The sequence below is a fragment of the Nannobrachium achirus genome, assembly GCF_963921795.1.
Source record: "Nannobrachium achirus genome assembly, chromosome: 4".
Classification (NCBI taxonomy): domain Eukaryota; kingdom Metazoa; phylum Chordata; class Actinopteri; order Myctophiformes; family Myctophidae; genus Nannobrachium; species Nannobrachium achirus.
Window position 1 is genome coordinate 2,936,418 of NC_137813.1, and position 25,780 is coordinate 2,962,197.

Consider the following 25,780-nt stretch of genomic DNA (forward strand, 5'->3'; position numbering starts at 1 on the left):
TGTGGGGAACACACACCACTGACTATTGCCGATGATGGAGAGGTTATATAGGTTTATGTATTGACCATTTCGTAAGAGACTCATCTCCAATTGCAAGATAATTAAAAGTTATTTGGGGCCATGATGATAACAGTGGCGTCAATTGGGTATGGCAAGCTATGGCAGCTGCCATACCCTGGCTACAGGGGGAAATAATAAAATGCACTTTTCATTGTGCCTGTTGCTAAGGTATGGCAACATGACTGGTGTCTTGCACGCGCGCCCTCGACACCAGTCATGTTGCCATACCTTAGCTTTTGCTGAACTGACGCCACTGGATGATAACCTCTTCTTCCCACTACTAGACTAAGGATTTATATTGTTTGTGTTATTGTTTACAACCACAATTAGTCTCGTGTGGGAAGATCACTGTTCTATTAGAAGCCTTTTCAGAAGTTAATTTAATGTTTTCCATTTAATGATTTCCTTTATCCTCATCTAATCTTGCGCTAATGCACACAACTGTTTTCGCCAGGTTTTAAGGTCTTATTTTAGTTGTTTCTCATAAGCTCACAAACCTCCGGCCCCCACCGCTGCGCTCAGGTTCACCGGGAAAACTGTGGTTGCGTTCCGTCCAGTGACTGCTGCTTCCAATTCCTGTAGTAGGCTGATACCATTTCAAAATAAAACGTGTTGAATGATCATCACATTACAAATATCCAATAAAATGACTCTTGTTTTGAAATGTACACCGGCATGACAGGAAGCTCTATCGTGCCCCTTAGTGCTGCTAACAGAACACAGGCTGAAGAGACGTTCTGAGTAAAAACAACACGTTTGTTGGGCATTATGGAATATAGGGGGTGCGTTCAGAAATGCGCACCGGGTGTGTGCTCAGTGTAGTGAGTGCAGTGGGTGTGACGTTGTAGAGTGCGTTCAGTGTGGCTTATTTACGAACGACCAGTTTTAAGAGGCAGCTGTGTGCTTTTTCACTCTGGTTTTTACCGTGTTTTACGAGGGCGATCGCGCGTGTGCACACTGCTGTGCGTGTGCTCCGATGCGTTGCGGAGCACTCTATACTAGTTAGGGTTGGGTATCGTCTGCGATACTTTTAATGGTATCGATTGCATGACGTCGATTTTATCAGGTATCGGTTCACGTGAAAACGAACGATACCTTGTTTCGATACTCTGGAACACACCCCTGGCCGGTCGCAGTTGGGCTACTGAGAGTTTAATGACTGCTTTAGTAGGCTACACTTGTTACTGTGGAAAATAGCCTATAATGTTTATTATTATGATGATTATCCAACATCTATACTCTCAGCTCCGCCACACTGTGTGATCATCATCATCACCTCTGTAGCTGCGGTAGAGCAGTTAAACTTAAATAAAAAGTATCGAAAATGGTATCGAAAAAGGTATCGTATCGATTCAAAGGTGAACGATACCCATCCCTAACACTAGTACTGAATAGAGCAGGGCCACTCAGCAAAATACCAAAAGTCCAAAGGGCCGCAAGCTAAAAATGACGGTCCCATTTTGGACGTTTACAATGATTTTGTAACACGCTTCATGACAAGTCTAATAATTAAGGAAACACACAGAAGACAGACACATTTCCATCTATATAAGCCTGGCCAAACCTCATTGAATCAAAAGATTGTCATGGATGGAATGATGAAATGATCAAATGTTATCAAATTAGGCTTTATTCACAAAATGAGAACATGAACAGAAGTGGTTCACTCGTTTTGTAAAACCGCCCCTGTGTCTGGGTATGCAAGGCTAGTGAACCTTGGCAATGTAAAGGTATGTTTTCTCATGCCAATAATGATCCTTTTCATTAATAGGACGGATTTAAAATAAATAGACGTTATTCAATCACTCAAACCCCAGCATCCCTATTCTTGGGGGACATTCACCAAAAATAGCCGATCTACAAGCTTGTAGATCGGCTATTTTTGGTGAAGAGAGTTGTTGTATGGAAAAATAACTCAAGTACAGTTCAACTCAGCCTCAGATGCACTGTACTTGTAAAACAGTTTGATGCTTTGAGCTTTGTAAAACACAACAGCTCGTTGGAGATTTGTGGTACAATAAGCATAGTTCCCTGGCTGCTGCGTTCTGTTGGAATGTGTGCACTGTCTGTCGGTGATGACTGGCGGAGTCGCAGAGGCAGTAGTCTCGCGTAGCCAGACAACTATTCCACAATCTCTGAATGCTATATAGAGTCTGGAACAGCAGCTCCCTAACGGCGAGTAATGGAAACGGGCATTACCGTTCAAGAAAATATATTTTAAAATGTCATTTCTGCTAAGCAGCAAGCTAAACATGTTTATATGATTTTTATTTATATAATGATAAATGTGTGCGATGTGAGACGGAAACGGAAGTGACGAGGAGGCTTCACTTCCGCTTCATCTCGCACTCATCATTTCTATTCTGGTTTGCCAGACTGTATGCCGGGAGCATTTGACCAAATCGCGGAGGCAACAGTCTGGCCACGCGAGACTACGGAGACAGAGACAAGCACAGACAAGGGCAACGTCTTCACTAGCCTGAAACACCGTCATGCGTCTCCACTCCAGTGAGCCCGACTGTGGTTGTCTGCTGCAATATCTCTGCAGACTTGTCTGTCTGACTGTCTCGTTCTATAGCTCTAATGTAGCCGCCCGCATCTCCGCACTGCTGTGCTCTGTGCATTGACTGAATTCGCTTCCTGACTCGTATCGCTACCTACGGAGTGCACCGAGGCTCAAACATCACCGCGTTTTGCGTTACGCGTTAACTTTGACAGGCTTAGAAAAAAATAATATTTGACGTCATTTACCCATCCTACCTGGTTCCCATTCAGAATTCCCATAGACTTTTTTCATATCGCGTCTTATAAGAACTGTTTGAACGGTTTGACTCGTATGGATATGAAGAATCAACTGATGGTGAGAAAACGCTAATGTTACTGTCTCTGAATTAGTTACATTTTCACTAGAAACAGACTGTATCAAATATGAGTGACTGACTATCATAAACCATACAGAGCCTCCTCCCCGACAATATCGCACAAACCGTTTGTTTATTATTGGACCACAATGCTTGTATGAGACGATTTTTAAGATGACTCAATGTTATTCTTCATAGAGAAATGACTTCCTTGAACCGGGGGATGAGCGAGTGACATCATGACTTCACTGCTCTATGTGAGCGACACAGTGTCCTTGCTTCCGTGTTGTTGTAGCTCCGCCCAGGCTCCACTACAATGCATGTGATGAGACCTCGAGGTAGCCTGATCTCAGACTCAGCTCACGCTTTAGTCTGAAACTGTGCCCTATTCTGAGCCATTTACGGGGGAGGAACTTTTTTTGCGAGCGTGCACGCGCGCAACCGCACGCGAGTGATCACGACGCACGGTGAACGCGACGCACTGTCACGGCGTGTGTGTGTGTGATTGTGTCTCGGTCTGTGCCAGTGACTGCTTCCACACAGAACTGCGACCAGAAAAATGTAATCAACATTAACAGCTTGGTGAAATCGGCGTGCGCGCGCGCGTGTGTGCTTGCCTCAGCCTGCCTGATGTGTGTGGGAACTTCGTTTGAATCGTTTCAACTGCTGCGCGGATTGGATATTCGTTAAACCCAACCCCACCCTCTGCACTCATTGGATCAGCTGCAGTTTTTGGCTGCTAAACTGCCGATTCATGCACTCAGCTCCAGACCAGAGAAACAGTCCACTCTGAGAGTGGGCGGGGTCTATGGTCTGGAACCAGGCTAACCTCGTGGCGCTGTGGAAACCTAGAACCGGAGGAAACTGCAGAAGAAGAAAGGGACCGCATGGGGAACTGATGTTTTGTTTCTGGGGTTATTCCGTCTCCTAGCAACCGAAGAGCGATCAGCGGGTAGACATCAGACAACGGCGGTATTAATAAGCTTATTAAATAAAGATAGTAAGACGGAGATCTCCGTCCATGGCAGAACTTAGAGGATAAATTAAAATAAATGCTGGCAGCAAATTAACGGGCCGTGGCTCAGGGTTCAGGCTCATAGATCTTCACCAGGTGGTGTAGTTGGGTGGGGGTCAGGTGGTGTAGTTGGGTGGGGTAGGAGGTGACTCAGGTGTCTGGCTCATAGATCTTCACCAGGTGGTGTAGTTGGGTGGGGTAGGAGGTGACTCAGGGCTCAGGCTCATAGATTTTCACCAGGTGGTGTAGTTGGGTGGGGGTCAGGTGGTGTAGTTGGGTGGGGTAGGAGATGACTCAGGGTTCAGGCTCATAGATCTTCACCAGGTGGTGTAGTTGGTAGGGATGTCACCGAATAATCGATTTTCGATTATTCGTTCGGGCCGCCACTATTCGATTTTAATATTTCATAATCGAAAATCAAAAAAAAAAAAAAAAAATATATATATATATATATATATATATTTTTATTTTTTTTCATGGCTTCGTTTTTAAACAAAATATAGGCTAATAATAGTAATATTATTAATAATAATAGTATGGCCATTCATTTATTAGCACCACCACAACTGTAAAGTAAACTGTTACTAGAGCCATCAGCGCCACACTCCTGCTGCGTGCTGCCTGCGCACTGACTGCAACTGCTGCATATACACCCCCACCCCTCCCCCCTGCCACAGGCAGACAGGCACACGTGCGATTGTTTGTTTGGCAAAGAGAGAAGAGAACTGTGAGAGACACGCTAAAAACAAGATGCCGAAAGTTTCACGAAAGAGTTCCTCGTGGAACTACTTCGACAAAATCAGCGACACAGAGGTAAAATGCAAGCTGTGTGAAAAGACTTTGTCCTACCGCAACTCAACTTCAACCATGAATAATCATTTGAGTGCGAAGCACCCCACCGTGACAGTAGCCGAGGCAGAGAAAGAAGCAGCACAGCCACGTATCACCGACTATGCAACTACAGCTCGTCTTTGTGATGGAAAGCGTGCACAAGAAATCACTGCTTTGATAACTAATATGATAGTTAAGGACATGCTCCCAGTGAGTTTCGTGGAAGGAAAGGGCTTCATTAAACTCATGGAAACTTTGGAACCACAGTACAAGATCCCATGCCGAACAACAATCACTGCTCGGATCGAGAAGCTGTACATGAGAGAGTCAAATGATCTGCGCATAAGATTGTTAATTGTTCCAAAAGTGGCGATAACTACCGACGGATGGACGGCACTCACAACTGAAAGCTACGTCACCATAACCCTCCATTACATTGATGATACATGGGTGTTGAAGTGTGCAGTGCTGCAGACGAGGGCTATGCCTGAAAGGCACACTGCTGAGAATTTAGCCAATGGGCTTCTCAGTGCCACCGAGTCCTGGGGGATTCAAGATAAAGTGGTTGCATGTGTCCATGACAATGCCAGCAATATCGTTCTTGCCAACAACCAGTACTTGGAATGGGAATCAAGTCCATGCTATGCCCATACACTTCAACTAGCCATTAATGATGGTTTCAAGCTCAAACACGTACAGCACATTGTTGCCGGGGCCAGCCGACTGGTGTCACACTTCAATCACAGCACTACAGCCACACAGGCGCTTCGTCAGAAACAGGTTTGTCCCCCCCCTTAATTATTTTTTTAATGGAAATAATAAACAATATAATGTCTTTATTTAATTTGTGCACGTGCACACACACACACACACACACACACACACACACACACACACACACACACACACAATAAAGAAGTGTGTGCTTATGTAAACCTGTGATGTGACAAAACTAATTCTTAATTATTTTTATTCTGATTCAGGCTGATCAAAAGCTGGAGAAACACTGTCTGATTCAATACTGTCGCACGAGATGGAACTCCATTTTTGAAATGTTTGAGCGTCTGCAGGAGCAGCGCTGGGCTGTTACTGCTGTCCTTTCGGACCGAAGTGTCACAAAGCTGGCCGACGCGAGGACACTGGAGCTTGCTGACGACTCTTGGACCGTGATGGAGGAGCTGCTGTCCGTGTTGCGCGCCCTGCAACTTGCAACCACTGCCCTGAGTGGAGAGTCTGGGGTCTCCTGTTCTATGGTTTATCCCACTACATCAACGCTGCTGCACACACACCTGCCTGTTACTCCTGGAGAGTCAAAAAAGGTTGCGGAGTTCAAGCAAGCCGTGGCTCAGTCACTGGAAAAGCGAATGAAACCCGACGACGTGGAGAGTGCAGAGAAAGTACCCTTCATTGCATCATTTCTCGACCCACGGCATAAGCACCTCAAGTTCGCTAACCGTGTGCTTAAGGATGCTGTCAAGGCCAAAGTCACGGCGATGCTTTCAGCCCTAGCAGCAGCCGAAGACGACGACCCAGTGGTCATCGAGGAGGAGGAGGAGGACTCAGCGGAGGAAGGGGCGTCTGGTGGTGGTGAAGCCGCGAAGAGACCACGATATGACAAGAACGAGTCTGCAATGTTAACCTTGTTTGGCGACGATTATCACAAGGAGCAGCCACTAACGCCTGAAATGGAATTAAGCCGTTACTGCGACGAAAACTCCATTGCTCCCAATTTGGATCCACTCCGCTGGTGGGAAGTTAATGAGAACAGGTACGCGAGGTTGGCACAACTTGCGAGGGCATACTTGTGTGTGCCAGCCACATCTGTCCCCTCGGAAAGGGTTTTTTCGGCGGCAGGACTTGTTGTTAATCGGCTGCGCACACGCCTACTCCCTGAGCATGTTGACCAGCTCATCTTTTTGAACAAAAACGAGTAAGAGTCAAGAGACGTTTTGTTGTTACTGATGGCTTTGCAGTTTTGATTCACTGTTTGATGCATGCTTAAACAAAGCAACTGACACTTTAATTTGTTATTTGTGTCTGATTAGACTAGGCCTACTGTATTTCATTTTGTTTGTGATTATTAAATAACTAGAGACATATGTAACAACTACATAGGGATAAAATGGGGTTAAAAATAATTGGCTACTGTAAATGAAAAATATAAAAAAGTGTTCTGGCCTATTGTTCTGCCATTGCCTCCAAGTCTTTAGCTAATGCAGGCTACATGATGGCTTATGGCTATTGTTTTTTTTCCTGAAATGTTGCTTAATGTTTATCATTACCTGAAAGTTATACATGTAACTTGAAAAAGCATGTGAAGGTGCATTGCATTCCAGTAAAAAGAGAAATAAAAATAAAATTGAGAAAAAAAAATATTTCTTTTTTTTTTTTTTTTGAGGGGAGGGGGGGGGGGGGGGTCGACTTTCGATTAAAAATCGAATAGTACTGTAGAATAATCGATTTTGGTAAAAGTCCATTTCTGACATCCCTAGTAGTTGGGTGGGGTAGGAGATGACTCAGGGTTCAGGCTCATAGATCTTCACCAGGTGGTGTAGTTGGGTGGGGTAGGAGATGACTCAGGGTTCAGGCTCATAGATCTTCACCAGGTGGTGTAGTTGGGTGGGGTAGGAGATGACTCAGGGTTCAGGCTCATAGATCTTCACCAGGTGGTGTAGTTGGGTGGGGTAGGAGGTGACTCAGGGCTCAGGCTCATAGATCTTGACCAGGTGGTGTAGGTGGGTGGGGTAGGAGGTGACTCAGGGTTCAGGCTCATAGATCTTGACCAGGTGGTGTAGTTGGGTGGGGTAGGAGGTGACTCAGGGTTCAGGCTCATAGATCTTGACCAGGTGGTGTAGTTGGGTGGGGTAGGAGATGACTCAGGGTTCAGGCTCATAGATCTTCACCAGGTGGTGTAGTTGGGTGGGGTAGGAGATGACTCAGGGTTCAGGCTCATAGATCTTCACCAGGTGGTGTAGTTGGGTGGGGTAGGAGGTGACTCAGGGCTCAGGCTCATAGATCTTGACCAGGTGGTGTAGGTGGGTGGGGTAGGAGGTGACTCAGGGTTCAGGCTCATAGATCTTCACCAGGTGGTGTAGTTGGGTGGGGTAGGAGGTGACTCAGGGTTCAGGCTCATAGATCTTCACCAGGTGGTGTAGTTGGGTGGGGTAGGAGGTGACTCAGGTGTCAGGCTCATAGATCTTGACCAGGTGGTGTAATTGGGTGGGGTAGGAGGTGACTCAGGGTTCAGGCTCATAGATCTTGACCAGGTGGTGTAGTTGGGTGGGGTAGGAGATGACTCAGGGTTCAGGCTCATAGATCTTCACCAGGTGGTGTAGTTGGGTGGGGTAGGAGGTGACTCAGGGCTCAGGCTCATAGATCTTCACCAGGTGGTGTAGTTGGGTGGGGTAGGAGGTGACTCAGGTGTCAGGCTCATAGATCTTGACCAGGTGGTGTAGTTGGGTGGGGTAGGAGGTGACTCAGGGTTCAGGCTCATAGATCTTGACCAGGTGGTGTAGTTGGGTGGGGTAGGAGATGACTCAGGGTTCAGGCTCATAGATCTTCACCAGGTGGTGTAGTTGGGTGGGGTAGGAGGTGACTCAGGGCTCAGGCTCATAGATCTTCACCAGGTGGTGTAGTTGGGTGAGGTAGGAGGTGACTCAGGGCTCAGGCTCATAGATCTTGACCAGGTGGTGTAGTTGGGTGGGGTAGGAGGTGACTCAGGGCTCAGGCTCATAGATCTTGACCAGGTGGTGTAGTTGGGTGGTGACTCAGGGTTCAGGCTCATAGATCTTCACCAGGTGGTGTAATTGGGTGGGGTAGGAGGTGACGGGGCAGCGCTGGTGGCTCCTGACGTAGAGGAACACACAGCTGTAGCAGAACACCAGGCCGGAGGTGGACAGAGCCGTGGGGTTGGTCCTCACACGGCCACACAGAGGACACACTGCCACCTGCAGGATGGGAGGAGACATGACAGGGATTAGGGGTGTAACGATACATTTCAAACCATTTAGGGCCTAGAATTATTGAATGCTTTAACCAGTGAAAAATAGCAGATATACAAGCTCACAGCGCGGCACCGAGTGCCGCGCTGTGAGCTCGTAGATCTGCTATTTTTGAAGTCGTGAACATGTGTGCAAATCTTTGAATATATGTATTTTCAAAGCGCACATTTGTAACTCAAATTTTGCTTCTGGGTGGTCCCTGGAACTAGATATTTTGAGATGGGGGTCCGTGGCCAAATACATATCATTTTGGGGGTCCTTCACATGAAAAGGTTTGAGAACCACTGAGATAGTAGTCTCTCAAGAACAGACTAACTGAGCTCCAATTAAGTGAAAAGGACCTTTTCTTTGATGATGGCTGGTCAGATTGCTGACATAGAAACATAGGTTTTTCAAAAAACCAAAAGACACTTCGGCAGAATCGGGGCAAAATTCAAATTTTCAAGATTTTTCAAAAAAAGCTATTTTTCAATAGTTAACACAAACTCTGCCATCAAAATACCCCTTTGTACCCCTTCTCTGCCATGCCCGTAGAACCCGTAAATGTAATAAAAATGTATTAAAAAACATTTTTTTATCGAAACGCAACTAAAATAGGCCGGAACTAATGCTCCGTGATCGGTTTCTACACGGACACATTATTGAGCGGACACCTTTAACATTGGAGTCCCTGAACCGGAAGCGGAAGTCCGTCCTCTATTTTGGCCCAGCTTACTGTCTGCACTCCGCGGCTTACAGATGGAGAACTTATTGATCAATTGAAAAAGTTTCAACGGATTTGAGAAGCTGATGGAATACGCGAACACACGAGCAGTGTCCGATCACGCACGATGGGAACTGGACAAGCGCCCACGTTAACAGGTAGGACTCGGAGAAGCCGGCAGTGAAAGACATAGAGAAATTAACGGGCTTTACGGCCATAAACTACGAATGAGTTAAAGCAGTAAATAATCCTAGGCCTAAAAGGGTTAATAGCGATTCGATACGCATCACGATGCAAGGTTGACGATACAATACACGGACGATATTGGTTCATTCATGGCGATACGATACGATTCGATTCAATGATTTAAAATCGATATAGTAACTATTTAGCAAAGAAATTAAATTAAATTAAAATGTTCTTCTTAAAAATGCTAAATACATTGCACAAGTAGGTAGTATTTATACAATCGATTCTTTGCACTGCCGATTCGATGCAATACAAAATAAAACAATACGATTCGATTTTAGCTGTTTACATTTCGATATACTTTGATTTTTTAAGTTAAAAACGATATTTCGATACTATATCGTTACACCCCTAACCGGGATGGTTTACTGCAGTACACAGAGGACACACTGCCTCCTGCAGGCGGGGAGGAGAAATGACAGGGATGGTTTACTGAAGTGGTTCTCAACCTGTGGTTTCTGGACCCACAGGGGGGTCCCCAGATTATTATATATTTTTTTTTATTTGGGAGGGGGGGAGGTCTCCCAAATGATTAGATTAATGTGAAACATTGTTTTCTCACTCAACAGTAAACAAACCAACATAAAGTTTAAGTGTATAGAGGGTATCTGCACATTTGTAATACTTTTTAATACCTCTAAAATTATAAATTAAACATGGGCTAATTTGTCAAATATTAGAGGCAGAAATTGTGGAAATAGCCGATCTACATGCTCACAACGCCTCGCAAATTTTCACAATAGAACCGTGTTATACAAATTGTAATAGTGCTCGTCAGGGTGGGGGGTCCGCACTGGTCCACCCTGGTCTAATCAGAAATCAGACAATCAGAATCAAACGTTATTTCTTTCCACAGTGTTGTGAAGCTGAACTAGAGAAGGGAGCGCTTGATTTTCTCTCAAATCCTGCCGTGCGGGGCTTCTAACTGAGTGACTCCGGGCGGGGTTGGTAAAAACAGCAAGCGCCCCCCTATTCCCCATTCTGATTGCAAGTAGCAGGTGTGTTGTTTCTGCAGCCTGTCTGGGAAATACTTTCTTGTAGCTGGGAACTACTTTCTTGTAGCTGGGAACTACTTTCTTGTAGCTGGGAACTACTTCCTTGCAGACCTTGTAGTGAATTATAAGTGAAATATAACAGTTTTAATTGGTACATGTCTATGATTATTCTTGTTGCCATATTATAACAACATGACTGGTGTCTTGCATGCACGCAAGACACCAGTCATGTTGCCATACCAGCTCTTTCTGAACTGACGCCACTGATTGTACTTGACACATTGAGTGCCACGCAACGTTAAAACTGGTTACACCAGTAAGACTCCCTAATCAGGAAATAAGCGTCCGTCACGTCACATACACACACTTTAGAAGGCATGCAGTGCAGTAGTAATGATGAAGGTTAGCTGGGAACGCCCATATTTGGCAAAGCCAATGCATATACTGTACGTATGGACACTGGTGTCCAATATAAAGATAGAAATGATTGCCCAGCATATTCCATCAGCTGCTATAGTTACAACAACAACAACAACAACAACAACAATTACAATGAATTAAAGTCCTACTGACATTATCTTGCTTGTTATAGTGATGTATTACCTGCTTATTGTAAATAGCTTTGGATTAAAAGCGTCTGCTAAATGCCTACATGGGTTTCTATTTGACCTATCAATATTAAGCCCATATCTGGGAAATCCCATATATGGACATATTGTGTCTGTCTAACCAGTGTTGTTGCAGCGACTTGAGTCAACCTTGCAAAATGAATTCTGCCCTTGTCCTTTTTATGCCCATATATGAAGATCCCTGACCCGATGTCATCAATATTAGCGACTTTAAGCTCGATGATTTTCAGGACGGCAACGCCAGGCGGACTACGGCTGCTATGACGTAATCGCCGTAGCGATCAAAATGGTTAAGCAAAGCCTCGGCGGCGACGGGTTCCCACCCCTTTCACTGAACGCTTTGGTTCCCATGGCGACGCGTACACGCAGCAGACGGAGTAGGCGCTACGTGGGTAGGGACCTTCTGCCGTAGTAGAGACGGCTGGGGCGACGGCAGGTTTATCTATCGAGCGCGGATCATTTCCGGTTACCGTTGTCATCTGCCGTTGCGTTGCTTAAGGTTGCTACACATATGGTGCCAACCCCGAGTTTCCCGAGTTTGTATTGGTACCAACGCTGTGCCAACCCCGAGTTTGGGCCGTTTTTGAAAAAACAAAACAAAAAAAAAAACATTTTTTTTTTTGTTCAAAAATGTTTTTTGGACCTCCAGAAATGTATTAGGCATGATCGCGACCGCGAAATTGCATGTTTAACCCCCATACCAACCCATTCTTTCAAACATGGCAGCCATGTTTGTTTACATCTGACGAAAACATAATGGCCTATAAATCATGAATGCCTGAACGGATTTCCAAGCGGATTTGTTTGTTTGAAAGCTGTGAACAGTGGGCACACACGTGGTGCATCATCTAGGCATGGGCGTGCACGATCCGTGCACTATAAATTACATGGAAGTCTATGGAGACCATGGCATCAAGGGACATTGAAGAGAAAAAATCATGGCAACAAAAAAGTTAACCGCATATCTGGGAAGGCCCATATTGCCTATTTCTAAGTACTCAGTACTCAGGTAGATGTACTCAGTTACCTTTCCTTTAAGTACAGTACTACTTTTAAGTACAGTACTACTACCAGGGTTCCCACACATCTTTACCAATTAATCCATTATTCCAAAACTTTTCCAAAACCTTTCCAGAATATTTTTTACCCGATTTCCAGGACTAAATAACAATAATTCAGCTCAATAACGAGTCGCTTACACCTATGTGCAATAAGCCTTATTCACGGCCCGCCCACTCAGCAAATTTCTCAGCATCCCCCGGGTGCTGACATCAATTTAGAAGGGGAAACTATAACAGAAATAGCCGGACTTAAAGCCAACAAATCATTATTTCGAACGGTAAAGTAAATTATAATGCTTTGTGCCTTTTACTATCTTGTGTTCTTGATTATGCTAGCCGTATTTTATACTTTACTATTTGGAAATTGCATTAAATTTGCGATTTCTGTGTTAACTCTAGGCTATAGTAGGATTTTCCCCTTCAAAATGTGACTTCAGCACCCGGGGGATGCTGAGTGGGCGGGCCGTGAATAAGGCTAATAAGACAGGTAGTGTATGCCAGTGGTTCTCAACCTTTTCAGGCCGTGACCCCCGAAATAATCATGTTTTAACTGGGGACCCGGCACCCTGACGAGCACTAAGAGTTGAGGAATTTTGTATAACACGGTTTTATTGTGAAAATAGCCAATCTAACGTTGTGAACAAAATCAATAACCAAAGACAATGCATAGCTATTTTTATCCAGGACCTTGCAGGACCCTTGATAAATTCCAAAACTTTTCCAGTACTGGAAAAATATTTTTTTCTAATTTCAAAATATTTCCAGGAATTTCATGACCGTGGGAACCCTGCACTACAGGTAAATGTACTCGTTTACCTTTCCTTTAACCCATTCAGGCCTAGAATTATTGAATGCTTTAACCAGTGAAAAATAGCAGATATACAAGTTCACAGCGCGGCACCGAGTGCCGCGCTGCGAGCTTGTATATCTGCTATTTTTGAAAAAGTCGTGAAAATGTGTGCAAATCTTTGAATATATGTATTTTGTGAACGTTTGTAACTCAAATTTTGCTTCTGGGGGGTCCCTGGAACTAAATATTTTGAGATGCGCGTCCGTGGCCAAATACATATAATTTTGGGGGTCCTTCACATGAAAAGGTTTGAGCACCACTGACATAGTAGTCTCTCAAGAACAGACTAACTGAGCTCCAGTTGAAGTGAAAAGGACCTTTTCTTTGACGATGGCTGGCCAGATTGCTGACATAGAAACATAGGTTTTTTCAAAAAAATCTTAGGATTCAAAAGACACTTATAGAATCGGGTAAAAATTCAAATTTTCACGATTTTTCAAAAATAGCAGATCTACAAGCTCGCAGCGCGGCACTCGTTGCCGCGCTGTGAGCTTGTATATCTGCTATTTTTCAATAGTTAAAGCATAACATAATAATACACAATAATGTGTACCCGTTCTGAATGGGTGTTAAGTACAGTGCTCCTACAGGTAAATGTACTCGGTTACCTTTCCCTCCCGAGCGGCGGGGGAGGGTGGGGGGAGGAGGAGGAGGTGCAGGGGGGGAGGAGGGGGCGTGGCCAGGGAGGCCAGGGCTCCAGCGGAGCTCCGGTTCTCCTCAGAGGAGGAGGAGGAGGAGAACCACCAGTCCAGGAACTGAAGGAGGAACAAACCACACGACACGGAGGAGGACAGGAGGAGGGAGACCTGACTGGACAGTCTCTGGAACGCACTGGAGAGAGAGAGAGAGAGAGAGAGAGAGAGAGAGAGAGAGAGAGAGAGAGAGAGAGAGAGAGAGAGAGAGAGAGGGGGAGAGGGAGGGAGAGAGGGGGAGAGGGAGAGGTAGAGAGATTTATTTTATTATTTTTAACATCTAATTTATTCATAAATGTTTTTTTTCTACATTAGTTCTTCAATCACAAACTACAACACAACAATACCACAAAGAAAAGAGCGATACATCAACAAAAGGTAACATGTCATTAGGTCGAACACCCTTTAGATCGACCACCAAACTCTAACCCAAACCCTAATCCTAACCTCAGTAAAACTATGCCGAACTCTAACCCTAACCCTAAACCTAACCTCAGTAAAACTATGCCTAACTCTAACCCTAACCCTAATCCTAACCTCAGTAAAACTATGCCTAACTCTAAACCTAACCTCAGTAACCGTGACGCGGGTGATTATCTAACGGGAGTTCGACCTATGGGGCAGTCCCCCAACAAAAGTGATTCCCATTCAGTTCTGGAGTCATGCACCCTTTTCCAGGCCATCCTAGCCAAACACTAGGCTACATGAGCGCCGCCTGCCACCCGCAGGGCTGAGGTGGGTTGGTTCATGGCTGTACCAGACCCCTAGAGAGAGAGAGTTATGACACTTACGTCGACTCCCATTGTAAACGTGGAAAGCCTATTTACTCTATGGTGGAAAGCTAGCTTAGCCTAGCTTACTGGAGCCTGTTCTCATTCTTAGCGAGCCTCTGCTGCTCGTCCGCCCCCATTATAACCCAGGCATTTTCACTCTCTGGTAAGAAGACTAAATCACTTCTTTTTCCCCCTTTTAATAATGTTGTCTACCTTGGAGAGGCCTGTGAATGAGTTAAAAGGGGGAAAAAGAAAAAGACGTGATTTACTTACCAGCGAGTGAAAATGCCTGGGTTATAATGGGGGCGGACGGGGCTGAAGAGCAGCAGAGGCTTGCTAACCCCCTGGCTCCACCGAGCGCGTCGAGCGTCGCGTCAACGCTGGGAACGCTCCCGTTTTAATCAATGAAGGGTGCTCCACTGACAACGGTAACGTCAACGTCGGACGCTCCGGTGACGGCGTCCAAACTCGAAAATCGCCCCGGTTCAATTTTTTGACGGCGTCCACAACGTCCAGTCATGTATAAAATATGAATAAATGCATTGTAGGCTATATTTAAATGTAGGCTATATACTGTACGTGCGTTTATGCTGTTGGCTATCCATTCACAAGGGTGACTAGATGTCCCAAAAATTCTAGCATATTTTTTTTTAAGTAATTACAGCGGTCTACTTTGATAAAATGATGTACAACAGGCTATATCATGACAAAACAAAGTGGTGGTGCATTGCTGCTCTCTGCTGAACATAGTGTGAGCTATAGACTACGTCCACATTCAGGTCACAAATAGTTTTATTCCTGTTTGAAAGTGATTTTCATGTTGTTTTGGAAATGGGCTATAATATTGGCCATAGAATGAATACCTCACAGTCACAGCCGCTGCGCTGCGGTGGAGCCGGTCGGATGTCAATGTGACGGCGTCAAAGTGACGGCGTCAAGACGCAGAGCAGCGCGACGCTGCCAGTGGAGCCCTGGGGTAAGAATGAGAACAGGCTCCATGCGACGCCACTTCCGGTCTGCGGTGAGATCAAAGCGTGTCGCCACTCTGCTTACACTGCTCTGGGCTGCACTAACTGTACTTTCTGAAAACCATTAGGATTTAGAAGACTCTCTTAGGTCTTCACTTTGGTTGTTCTGAAAACCATTAGGATTTAGAAGACTCTCTTAGGTCTTCACTTTGGTTGCCAACCCCGAGTTTCCGAGTTTGCGCCGTTTCTGAAGATTTTTCTTTTTTTTCCAAAAATGTTTTTTTGGACCTCAAAAAATATAGGCATGATCGTGAAATTGCATGTTTAACCCCCATACCAACCCCTTTCTTTCTTCCTGAACGGATTTCCAAGCGGAATTTTGTGTTTGAAAGCTGTGAACAGCGTGCACACACGTGGTGCATGATTAGGCATGGGCGTGCACGATCCGTGCACTATGAATGACATGGAAGTCTATGGAGACCATGGCATCTTGGACCTTCAAAGAGATTTAATTGATTGCAAAGAGAGAGTTAATGGGTTGTTAAAGTACGTGTGTGTGTGTGTGTGTGCATGCGTGTGCGTACCTCAGTTTGTGTGTGTGGGTGTGTGCGTACCTCAGTTTGTGTGTGTGGGCGTGCGCGCGTGCGTCCAGCTGCTGCATGTCCCTGAGAGTGAGGTGCTGCAGTGTAGTTCCAGACATCCACAGCAGGGGGCAGTGAGTGGCGCTGCGTCCCAGCACATACAGCAGCATGTGGGTGAAGCGCCATGCGCCCCACAGGCTGCTCAGGGAGCTCTGGACGCTCAGCAGCCTCCGTGCAGCCAGCTGCACCCTGGAGGAAGGAACATGGATGGAGAACTCCTCCTCCTCCCTGTGAGCACACACAAAACATGTTGGATTTGTTTTTTATTTGATTTATTTGAAAAAAGAAAAAAACAATAAAACCACAGACTTAATCCTGGTGTCTATACTGCCTCCCCCTGGCCAGCCGGGTCCACCTGATGGAGGGGAAAGGAACTGGTTGGAATAACGTGTTCCTTCCACGCGCTAAACTTGTACATCTGCTACTTACTTGCACTTACTTTATACTGCTGTTGTTATTGTTGTAAAGTGGATCTCTTTGAAATGATCTTATTGACTGAATAACAGCAGGCTCTTTTACTAGTTTTATTTGGTGATCTGATCTGTGGCATTGCTGAGGATTGATCTGATCAGTGGCATTGCTGAGGATGTATTTTAGTTTTTCAGTGTTATTATTGCAGCTTTGCAAAGTACAATTATTGCACTGTACTGAAGCCTGAAGGGCCAGGCCTTTTGTGTGTTTGTTTTATATTTCTCCACCTGACTAACTGTAACTGCTAAAGTGAAGCTCTTAGAAATGGGTGTGTGAGACAGATTTTCAAGCCATGTCAGTAGGCTTTGTAGTTTACATTAATAATTTTTTGTATCTTCATGTCTGTGTCTATTTAGAATGAACACAACAATGACATGATACTAAAATGATTTGTCATACATCTTTCTTTACAATTTTCTGTTATTCCTTGGTCTTTTATGAGATTATATTGAAGGTCAGCAATGCTACATTATAGATTATAGCTTCTTAATTGAATGGAAAATAAATGTTTCATTAAACGTATGTATCAGATCACACCGTATCGCATCGAATCATATCGAATCCAATCGAATCGCATAAAATTCCACAAAATCGAAATCGTATCGAAATTGCACCGAATCGAATCGTATCGAATCGTTCTGTATGTAAGATGTATCGTCTCTGAATCGAATCGTAGCCCATGCATCGGATACGTATCCAATCGCCTTGTAAGGGATGGATACACACCCCTAATATTTATGTATATATTTAAGTATATATTTATGTATATATTTATGTATATATTTAAGTATATATTTATGTATATATTTAAGTATATATTTATGTATATATTTAATGTATATATGTATGTATATATTTACTTGATGCGCGTCAGGATGCGCTCCAGTTTGATCTTCAGGTAGGGAACCAAACACAGCAGCAGCAGGGAGCGCCAGCGGCACTTCCTGCTCAGGCCAGGAAGTGCTCTGTGATTGGAGGAGGAGGAGGAGCAGGAGGCGGAGACTCTCTTCAGGGCGTAGAAGTTCTCTGAGAAGGAAGCGGCCGTGCGCGACAGGAAGTGGTTCTGGAGCAGCAGGTCAGCGCACAGGAAGAGCTCGTCGAAGGTTCTCCACAGGAAACCCAGACGACCCGGGTTCCACTCCACTAGAACCTGAGAGAGAGAGGAACAAGAGACAAAATAAAAAGTCACACCCACGTTTGACTGCGTTTAACAGTTGAACAACGTCTAAAAGAAAATGCCCATACACTGTGTGACCAGTGTTGACTTCATCGGTAACATGTCATTAGGTCAAACACCCTTTGGATCGACCACCAAACTCTAACCCAAACCCTAATCCTAACCCTCAGTAAAACTATGCCTAACTCTAACCCTAACCTCAGTAACCGTGACGCGGGTGATTATCTAACCTGCCGACGCTGTTCGACCCAACGGGAGTTCGACCTATGGGGCAGTCCCCGACTTCATTGACTCAAGGCTATGACGTAAGACTTAAAAAAAAAAAAAAAAAAAACTAAATAAAAACTTATGTGTGAAAGGTGTCTGCTGGGAAATGAATTCCGTCTCACCATTTATATTCTATATTGAGAGTGAAGCAAGTGAAGCATAGTCTCGGGAGACTGTTGACTCCCGTGATTTGCTCCCGTCATACAGTCTGGGGCACCGGGAGTCTTATGGTGAGTATCCCATTAAAGTGGAATAAGTGAAGTCTCCTCCCCCGTTCTGTTTTGTTTTTAACATTGCGTACATATCCTAATATAAATAAAACATATCTAAGCATACGTACATAGTTTGCTGCTTGGCATAAATGACATTTTAAAACATATTTTCATGAACGAAAATGCCAGCTTCTGATACTCGCCGTTCAGCAGCTGTAGTTCCAGACTCTATATAGGATTCAGAGATTGTGGAATAGTTGTCTGGCTACGCGAGACTATGTGAAGCATGACCAAAGCTTCACTTTGAGCGGCTGCTCAACCTACTAATATCACGCAGAAAGTTTACTAAACACAGGTTCACTTTGCTGGGAAATAATTCTCGGACCGAATAGAATAGTATGGTCCCTCAATGACCACACATGAAGCTCAATTTTTTAGGTTTTAGAAAAGTTTTTTACTGATTAGGTGTGTGGTCTACCTATGTCATTGTTTTTCTAGATTGATATTCCTATGCATGTGTTATATTGTTGTTGTATTGACATATTATCTTGCTTATTATAGTGATGTGTATTGCCTGCTTATTGTAAATCGCTCTAGATTAAAAGCGTCTGCTGAATGCCTAACCTGTAAATTGTTGTCTATGATGGCAACACACTATCATAACTAAGCTGTGATAACAACTGTTATAATAGCTCGGATAACAACTAAAACTAAGACTAAATATACTGACAATTAAAAACTAGACTAAAATGTTTGATAGGAACGAGTGGAGAAGAGTCATTTTATGCTTGGCTGTGTGCAGGCGTCACTCTCCAAAAATAGCTGATCCAGACGTGTAGACTCGATGACAGCTTTCGAATAAAAAAACAAATCCATTGAAATAGACATATCTGTTGCCAGGTTGTAAACGCCACATTGGAAACAGCCAGCTGTGCTCTATGGTAAGGCATGGACACGTTTGCGCACAAAGCGCACGATATGTGTGCAGATCATATGCCAGGCAGGTAAAAGAATCCGCATGAAAAAAGACCATGTTATGGCCGTGCAGGCAGTTTCCTTGTTTACAATGGAAACTATGGGAGCGGAGCTATGATTCGGCCTTAGACCGGATCCGGTCAAAACCGGAAATGCAGCAGGATACAGTTAGGAGGCGGGCCTAAAGAGTCCGAAACGGCTATAAACAGCAATCATACTTTTAATTGTTTCATAATGATTAAAGCTAATTAAATCTTCGGGCTCCTCGGGCATGGCAGAGCGGTACAGTGGGAAATCTCCGGTTTCGACAGGGATCTCAGGAAATGAGTTAAGGGGAAGCCAAAATATTTCCACACACAAAACCTGTATGAGGCAGGAGGGTTTTCCAATCATCATCAGCACAGACCTGCACCGCAGTCAGTGCTCAGTGTGTTTAATCTGTCGCCTCTCTTTTCTCTTCCCCGTCGGAAGTACGCATGATTCGGACGCCACAAAGAGTAACAAGGCCATGTTAGTCAGGTTCACTATGTATTTTCGTTCAGAATTTGTGGGGATTAGTAAAACTATACATTTTTGGAATCTTCAGAGCATATGGGGAATCCAGAAATCTTTGTTTGCATTTGCACAGAAACCTGCAAAGCTGCCACTATGGACGTTCAAAATGGCTGACATAAAATACATAATTTGTGCTATTTTGGCTTCTAGACAACCTAGAAATGTAATTAAACATGCCAATCCTATGTTTTCTGGGTCAAGGAATCAAATGAGTAAATGATGGGTGTAAAATATTCCGGACCCCCACCCCCTTTCTGGGGGTTATCTCTTTTGGGACCTCCCAGAACAGTACGCCAGCCAGTTAATGTCTGATTTTCATAATATTAGAGTTGTTTTGTAGGTTCTAAAACATCCTGAGTTCATTTATTACATTTTTAAAGCAGCCAGAATGATCTGTCTGACTTTTGGTTGGGGTCTTTCCTCACGCTTGAAATGTAAAAATACTGTTGGTACATATATCACATGTAGCAACAGTATTTTTACATTTCAAGCATTGTGCTGAACACGTAGGATCGTATTTACTCCTAATCGCTGGAGTTACATGTAACCTGTGAATGATCTTATATTGTGTCTTATGAGTTTTGTTAGAACAGGTAATTTTCTTTGCATTTAGAAAGATTTGTTTCCATTTTTTATCATCAATCTGGTACCCTAAATCCTCTTATAACCATCTTCCTTAAAGAAGAGGCTTTCAACAGTGTATTTTTATTCAACCTTAATTCTCTTTTATATTGTGGTATGGATTGAATGTAGCTTCTAAGTTGTAAGTATCTGAAAAATTGTACTTGAAGCAAGTTATATTCCGTCTTTGGTTGGGCAAAGGATTTTAAGGTATCACCCAGAAAAAGATCCTGTATTTTTAAGATACCAGAATCTTTCCAAGCTCTGAAACCGACATCTGAGCACGATTGAGAAAAGTCAGGATTACAGTACACAGGAGGCAAGCACAGAATATTGTGTAGCAATACCAAAATGTTTATGTATCTGGTTCAAAGATTTTAGAGTGTTTCTCACAATAAGGTTATCCCTTATCTCATGAAGTTGGGTAGCTCCATTCACAAATGATATCTCAGAAAGAGACAAACAACATCCAATGGACTCCACATCAAGGAATGTTGAATTATTATAATTTTTTATCCAATCTGCTATGTATCTAATTTGGGATGCCCAATGGTAATACATAATGTTGGGAAGACCTAATCCTCCTTCTCTCACCTTAACGAGGTGCTGCAGGGCGGGTCTCACAGCGTCCATCAGGGTCTCCTGGGCCAGAACCTCGAACACGGAGGGCGTGTCCTCTAAGGCCCCGCCCCCAACCACATGAGCCCCCGCCTCCGCCATCGCTGGAGGTCACAGGTCACCCAGAGGTCACCGCGAGGTCAGCTAGTGATGACCTGAGCAGAAGAACTCATCAAATACCTCTCAGATGAGTTTTAAAGTCACATTATAAAGCTATAAAACAATGACACGGTTGCAGACAGGTTCATATACTCAACGCAGGGCTTGGCACCAACGGCTGCCCGTGGCAAGTAAATAAAGCGTTGGGGAAAGTGGAGCATGCTTTCAGGGTGGCTGTCGGGCAAGTGTGTTTGAGCGGGGAAGCAACCGTTTTTTTTTCTTTTGTTTGCTACACACAGCACGAGATGTCCGTCTAAAGAGGGACACACACACCAGGGCTCGAGACTAACCTTTTCAGACTCCACCTAAACCCTTAGCACTACATGAAGCTAGTTAGTTTTTTAGAAACTTGATTATATTGTGTTTTTTTTTCTAGATAGATATCCATTTGTTATATTGCTGTTGATGTACTGACATATTATCTTGTTTAATATTGTGATGTTTTTATCTGCTTATTGTAAGTCGCTTTGGATTAAAAGCGTCTGCTAAATGCCTAAACTGTAAACTGTAACTGAGACTAAGGGACAAATTAATCTCCTCTAGACCTCCAAGCTCACAACAACGCGTCACAGTGCGAGCTTGGAGGTCGGCTATTTTCGCTACTTAACCACACTGAACTAAGCATAATCAAGTGAATACTGGAGATGTGGCGTAACGGCATGGATTTCTACACAGAGAGGGCAATTCTTTCAACATAAGATGCTGCATTCAAGTTCAGGAGAGTTTGGACAAGGCAATTCTCTTGAATGCTGCCTTCAGGTATGGCATGGAAACAGGGGGCATTTGCATTTCTTTCACCATAGTAAAAACTGCATTCATGGTCTGTTACAGACGGGTAAACATTTTCGGAACATTATTTTTATTTTATCGTCCGTTTTTCAAGACAAAGTCGAGTATCCACCTGAATTTACTGTAGCATTATCTGTGGGACAATTCCGGAGAACAGCAGACATACAAGCTCACGTCGCGTAGCAGATGCAACCGTTGTGAGCTTGTAGATCAGGGGTGGGCAACTTTGATGATGGAGAGGGCCACTACATTTTCAAACTCGCTCCAGAGGGCCACACAATGCCAGTGATGTTACTAGGTTTTTGTTTTAATTTCAAATGCATTTATATGTTCTTATGTTAATTTATGAACTTAAATACAAATACATTGGACATAACAAATATAATAACATTGTAATAATAGTCATTTAGCTACTGATATAAACTGAAGCAATTAAAGCGGTTAATCTTTCCATGTTTGGAATTGTAACAGCTGAAATCAATAATATATCAGTACTCATTTTACACAAATATCAACCTGAGGGCCGCATTACGTGAAGGTTGGGGCCGCCAGTTGCCCACGTATGTTGTAGATCACTCTCGGCTGCGACACCGGAAAACTGCGGCACACCTTCTGCGCAATGCATGATGGGACGTGGGAAAGTTGTGGATAGCCCCTTTAATTTAATTTACTTTTCGGGCAAGTGAGCATGACCTTTGGGCAAGTAGAGCTTGACCTGTACTTGCCCGATGGGGGCAAGTGCCCCTGAGACCTTTTAGTGTCAACTTCAACCCCATGCCCACCTATCCTGTTAACCCCAAAACAATGGATTCTACGACGATAGCTCAGAAACACTTGGGGTAAGGGTTTCTCAACTTGTCAGGGTACAAACCCAAAAATTGTCATGTTTGACTCAGTGGGGACCCCCCGAAATAAACACCCCACCCCCACCACCCTGACAAGCACTTGTAATTGTATAGGAGTTGAGGCATTACATTTAGTTTGACTCTGGTTACAAAACTCCTTAAAATGTCACTTTATGAAACATGAATGCATGTTGGTTTGTTTACTGTTGAGTGAGAAAACAATGTTGCACATTAAGATAAATCATCTCCCAAGTTTGGGAACCAGACAGCTTTAGTTTAGGGTATTCTACAAAAAATGAAATATAAATGCTTGCTCACAATGCTACTTCACACGCACGCGCGCGCGCGCGCACACACACACACACACACACGCAAGCACGCGCACGCACACACACACACACACACACACACACACACACACACACACACTTCAAACTGTATTGTATTTATCTTCAAAGCAGTTGTCTTTTTGCATTAAAGTTTTGCAGCTGATGCGTCCAGAAATATAATAAACAAAAACCCCAATGAAGTGATTCTTTATCAAACATTACAAACTTCTAATTAATAATATATAGCAGCTTATCAGTATCTCTGCAGGTTATTTGAGTGTTTGAAGCACAATAACGTCATTGTTATGTACAGTAGAACAACAATATCGATACCCACGCCAGTCAGTACATATAAGGTTTATATTAAGACATAATTACCTTAATGTTCCTTCATTAAAACATCTTTAATGTTTGTTCTGTTGTTTTGTTTACTTTCAGCACGAGAGCAGCACTGTGTGAGCACTTCCGTGTTCGGACCGTGACGTCATGACGTAGACGTACAAGACGTTCATCTATTAGCAGCGGCGTCAGTTCAGAAAAAGCTAAGGTATGGCAACATGACTGGTGTCTTAAGACACCAGTCATGTTGCCATACCTTAGCAACAGGCACCATGAAAAGTACATTTTATTATTTTCCCCCTGTAGCAAAGGTATGGCAGCCGCCATAGCTTGCCATACCCAATTGACGCCTCTGTCTATTAGTCCATAGTTTTCAGTTTTTCCTGTTTTTTCCCCCCTTTTCTTTTCCATTCCAATTATCTTTCTTATTTAATAAATATCTTTAATTGTTGCTGAAAGTAATGAACTCATTTTTCGATTCCCTGCCTGAATTAAAAGGAGCTGAATTGATATAAATCTTTGGTTTTATAAATAATAGTCAGTTCTGTGCTTTTAATGGGGGTTGGCGTCCACTCCACAGGCGTTACAATACCGCCATCTACAGGACGGTCATGTCTTCACTTCACAGTGGCCACAACTGCAACAGTACACCAATTTAAGGAGAGTTTAAAACTAAACATGTTATAAAATGTTTTTAACCATTTTGATATACAATAGATATATTCTTCATATTACCTTCTAGGTTTTTGCATTTCTTAACTGCACTGCATAAATTTATATTGTTTTTTATTTGTATTTTATTTTTTATGTAGGCTATGTGAAGCACTTTGTAGAGTGGTTTATAAATGATGTGTATTATTTCTAAATCACACCATTTTGTTAGTGATAATAGACAAACAGTACCGTTCAAACTGTGACAATGACACAGACCGTCTCATCATAAGTTTTTTGCAGATATTTGAGGTCACAGTCAGACTCACAGACAGCACAGCACTTTAAAGCCTCACTTTACTTACCAAAGGCACATTTATATTTATTTATTCATGTTGTACGTTTAATCTTGTTGAAAACGGAAACAAAAATTCAAAACGGTTCCTTATTAACCCAGTGGTTCTCTCTCAACCTGTGTAGTCAGGTTTGTTATGTTAAGAAATGTATGTTTGTCGGATTTTTGTGAGGATTTGTAAAACTACACATTTTTGGAATCTTCAGAGCATGGGGAATCCAAAAATCTATGTTTCCATTTGCACAGACACCTGCAAATCCGCCATTTTGGATGTTCAAAATGGCCGACATAAAATACATAATTTGTGCTATCTTGGCTTCTAGACAACCTAGAAACTTAATTAAACATGCCAATCCTATGTTTTCTGGGTCAAGGAATCGAATGAGTAAATGTTGGGTGTAAAATGTTCCGGACCCCCACCCCCTTTCTGGGGGTTATCTATTTTAGGACCTCCCAGAACAGTACGCCAGCCAATTAATGTCCTATTTTCATAATAGTAGAGTTGTTTTGTAGGTTTTAAAACCTCCTGGGCTCATTTATTGCACTTTTAAAGCAGCCAGAATAATCCTTCTGACTTTTGGTTGGGGTCTTTCCTCACCTGGGACCCTCAGACAGACCCTTGAGCCTACGGTATCTCAGTAATCGCTCTGCTCCAGAGCAATGTTAAATTAGATCATAATTGAAGCATAAAAGTTGTTGTAGCTGGGCTTTGAAAACAAAAAGGAGTAGTAGCAAATACCAGGGGTCTTCCACAGGTGGTCCGGGACCCCTGGGGGGTCCTCAGTTACTACAGGAGGGGGCCCGCCAAATCTAGATGGGATTTGAAACTGTAACCTTTGATGGTTTATTAGTATTCTCAGTATTATTTATAACATTATAACATTTTTGTGTTGGACAGTTATGGTTGACAGGTGTTAATTGAGTTTGTGGGGAGGGGGGGCTTAGGGCTTAGGGGGGGCTAAAGCCTCCTCTAGCCCCCCCTGGAGCCGTCCCTGTTGCAACGTATTACTTTAGGCGCGCAGACTAACATGTCCATTTATTGCACTGCACTCACACTGACAACACAACATACACACCTCTGTGTTATC

General features: G+C 43.6%; 1 protein-coding gene across 1 annotated transcript; it reads right to left on the reverse strand.

Annotated features, from left to right (window-relative positions):
- Positions 1-4,536: 4,536 nt before the first annotated feature.
- On the reverse strand, positions 4,537-23,815 carry pex12 (peroxisomal biogenesis factor 12). Its single transcript, XM_080724625.1, has 6 exons — positions 23,726-23,815; positions 21,202-21,380; positions 17,661-17,950; positions 16,303-16,557; positions 13,864-14,086; positions 4,537-8,714 (listed from the first exon to the last, which is right to left on the reverse strand). Exons 2-6 carry the CDS (start codon positions 21,325-21,327, stop codon positions 8,535-8,537), a joined length of 1,074 nt encoding a protein of 357 aa, XP_080580751.1. The 5' UTR covers positions 21,328-21,380; positions 23,726-23,815; the 3' UTR covers positions 4,537-8,534.
- Positions 23,816-25,780: the final 1,965 nt, after the last annotated feature.

Excerpts from the sequence above, each read along its gene's own strand:
- pex12 (XM_080724625.1), bottom strand. The coding sequence starts at position 21,327 with ATGGCGGAGGCGGGGGCTCATGTGGTTGGGGGCGGGGCCTTAGAGGAC. Across the intron at positions 17,951-21,201 it reads CCCTGCAGCACCTCGTTAAG|GTTCTAGTGGAGTGGAACCC; the intron begins GTGAGAGAAGGA and ends TCTCTCTCTCAG. Across the intron at positions 14,087-16,302 it reads GCCCACACACACAAACTGAG|TGCGTTCCAGAGACTGTCCA; the intron begins GTACGCACACAC and ends CTCTCTCTCCAG.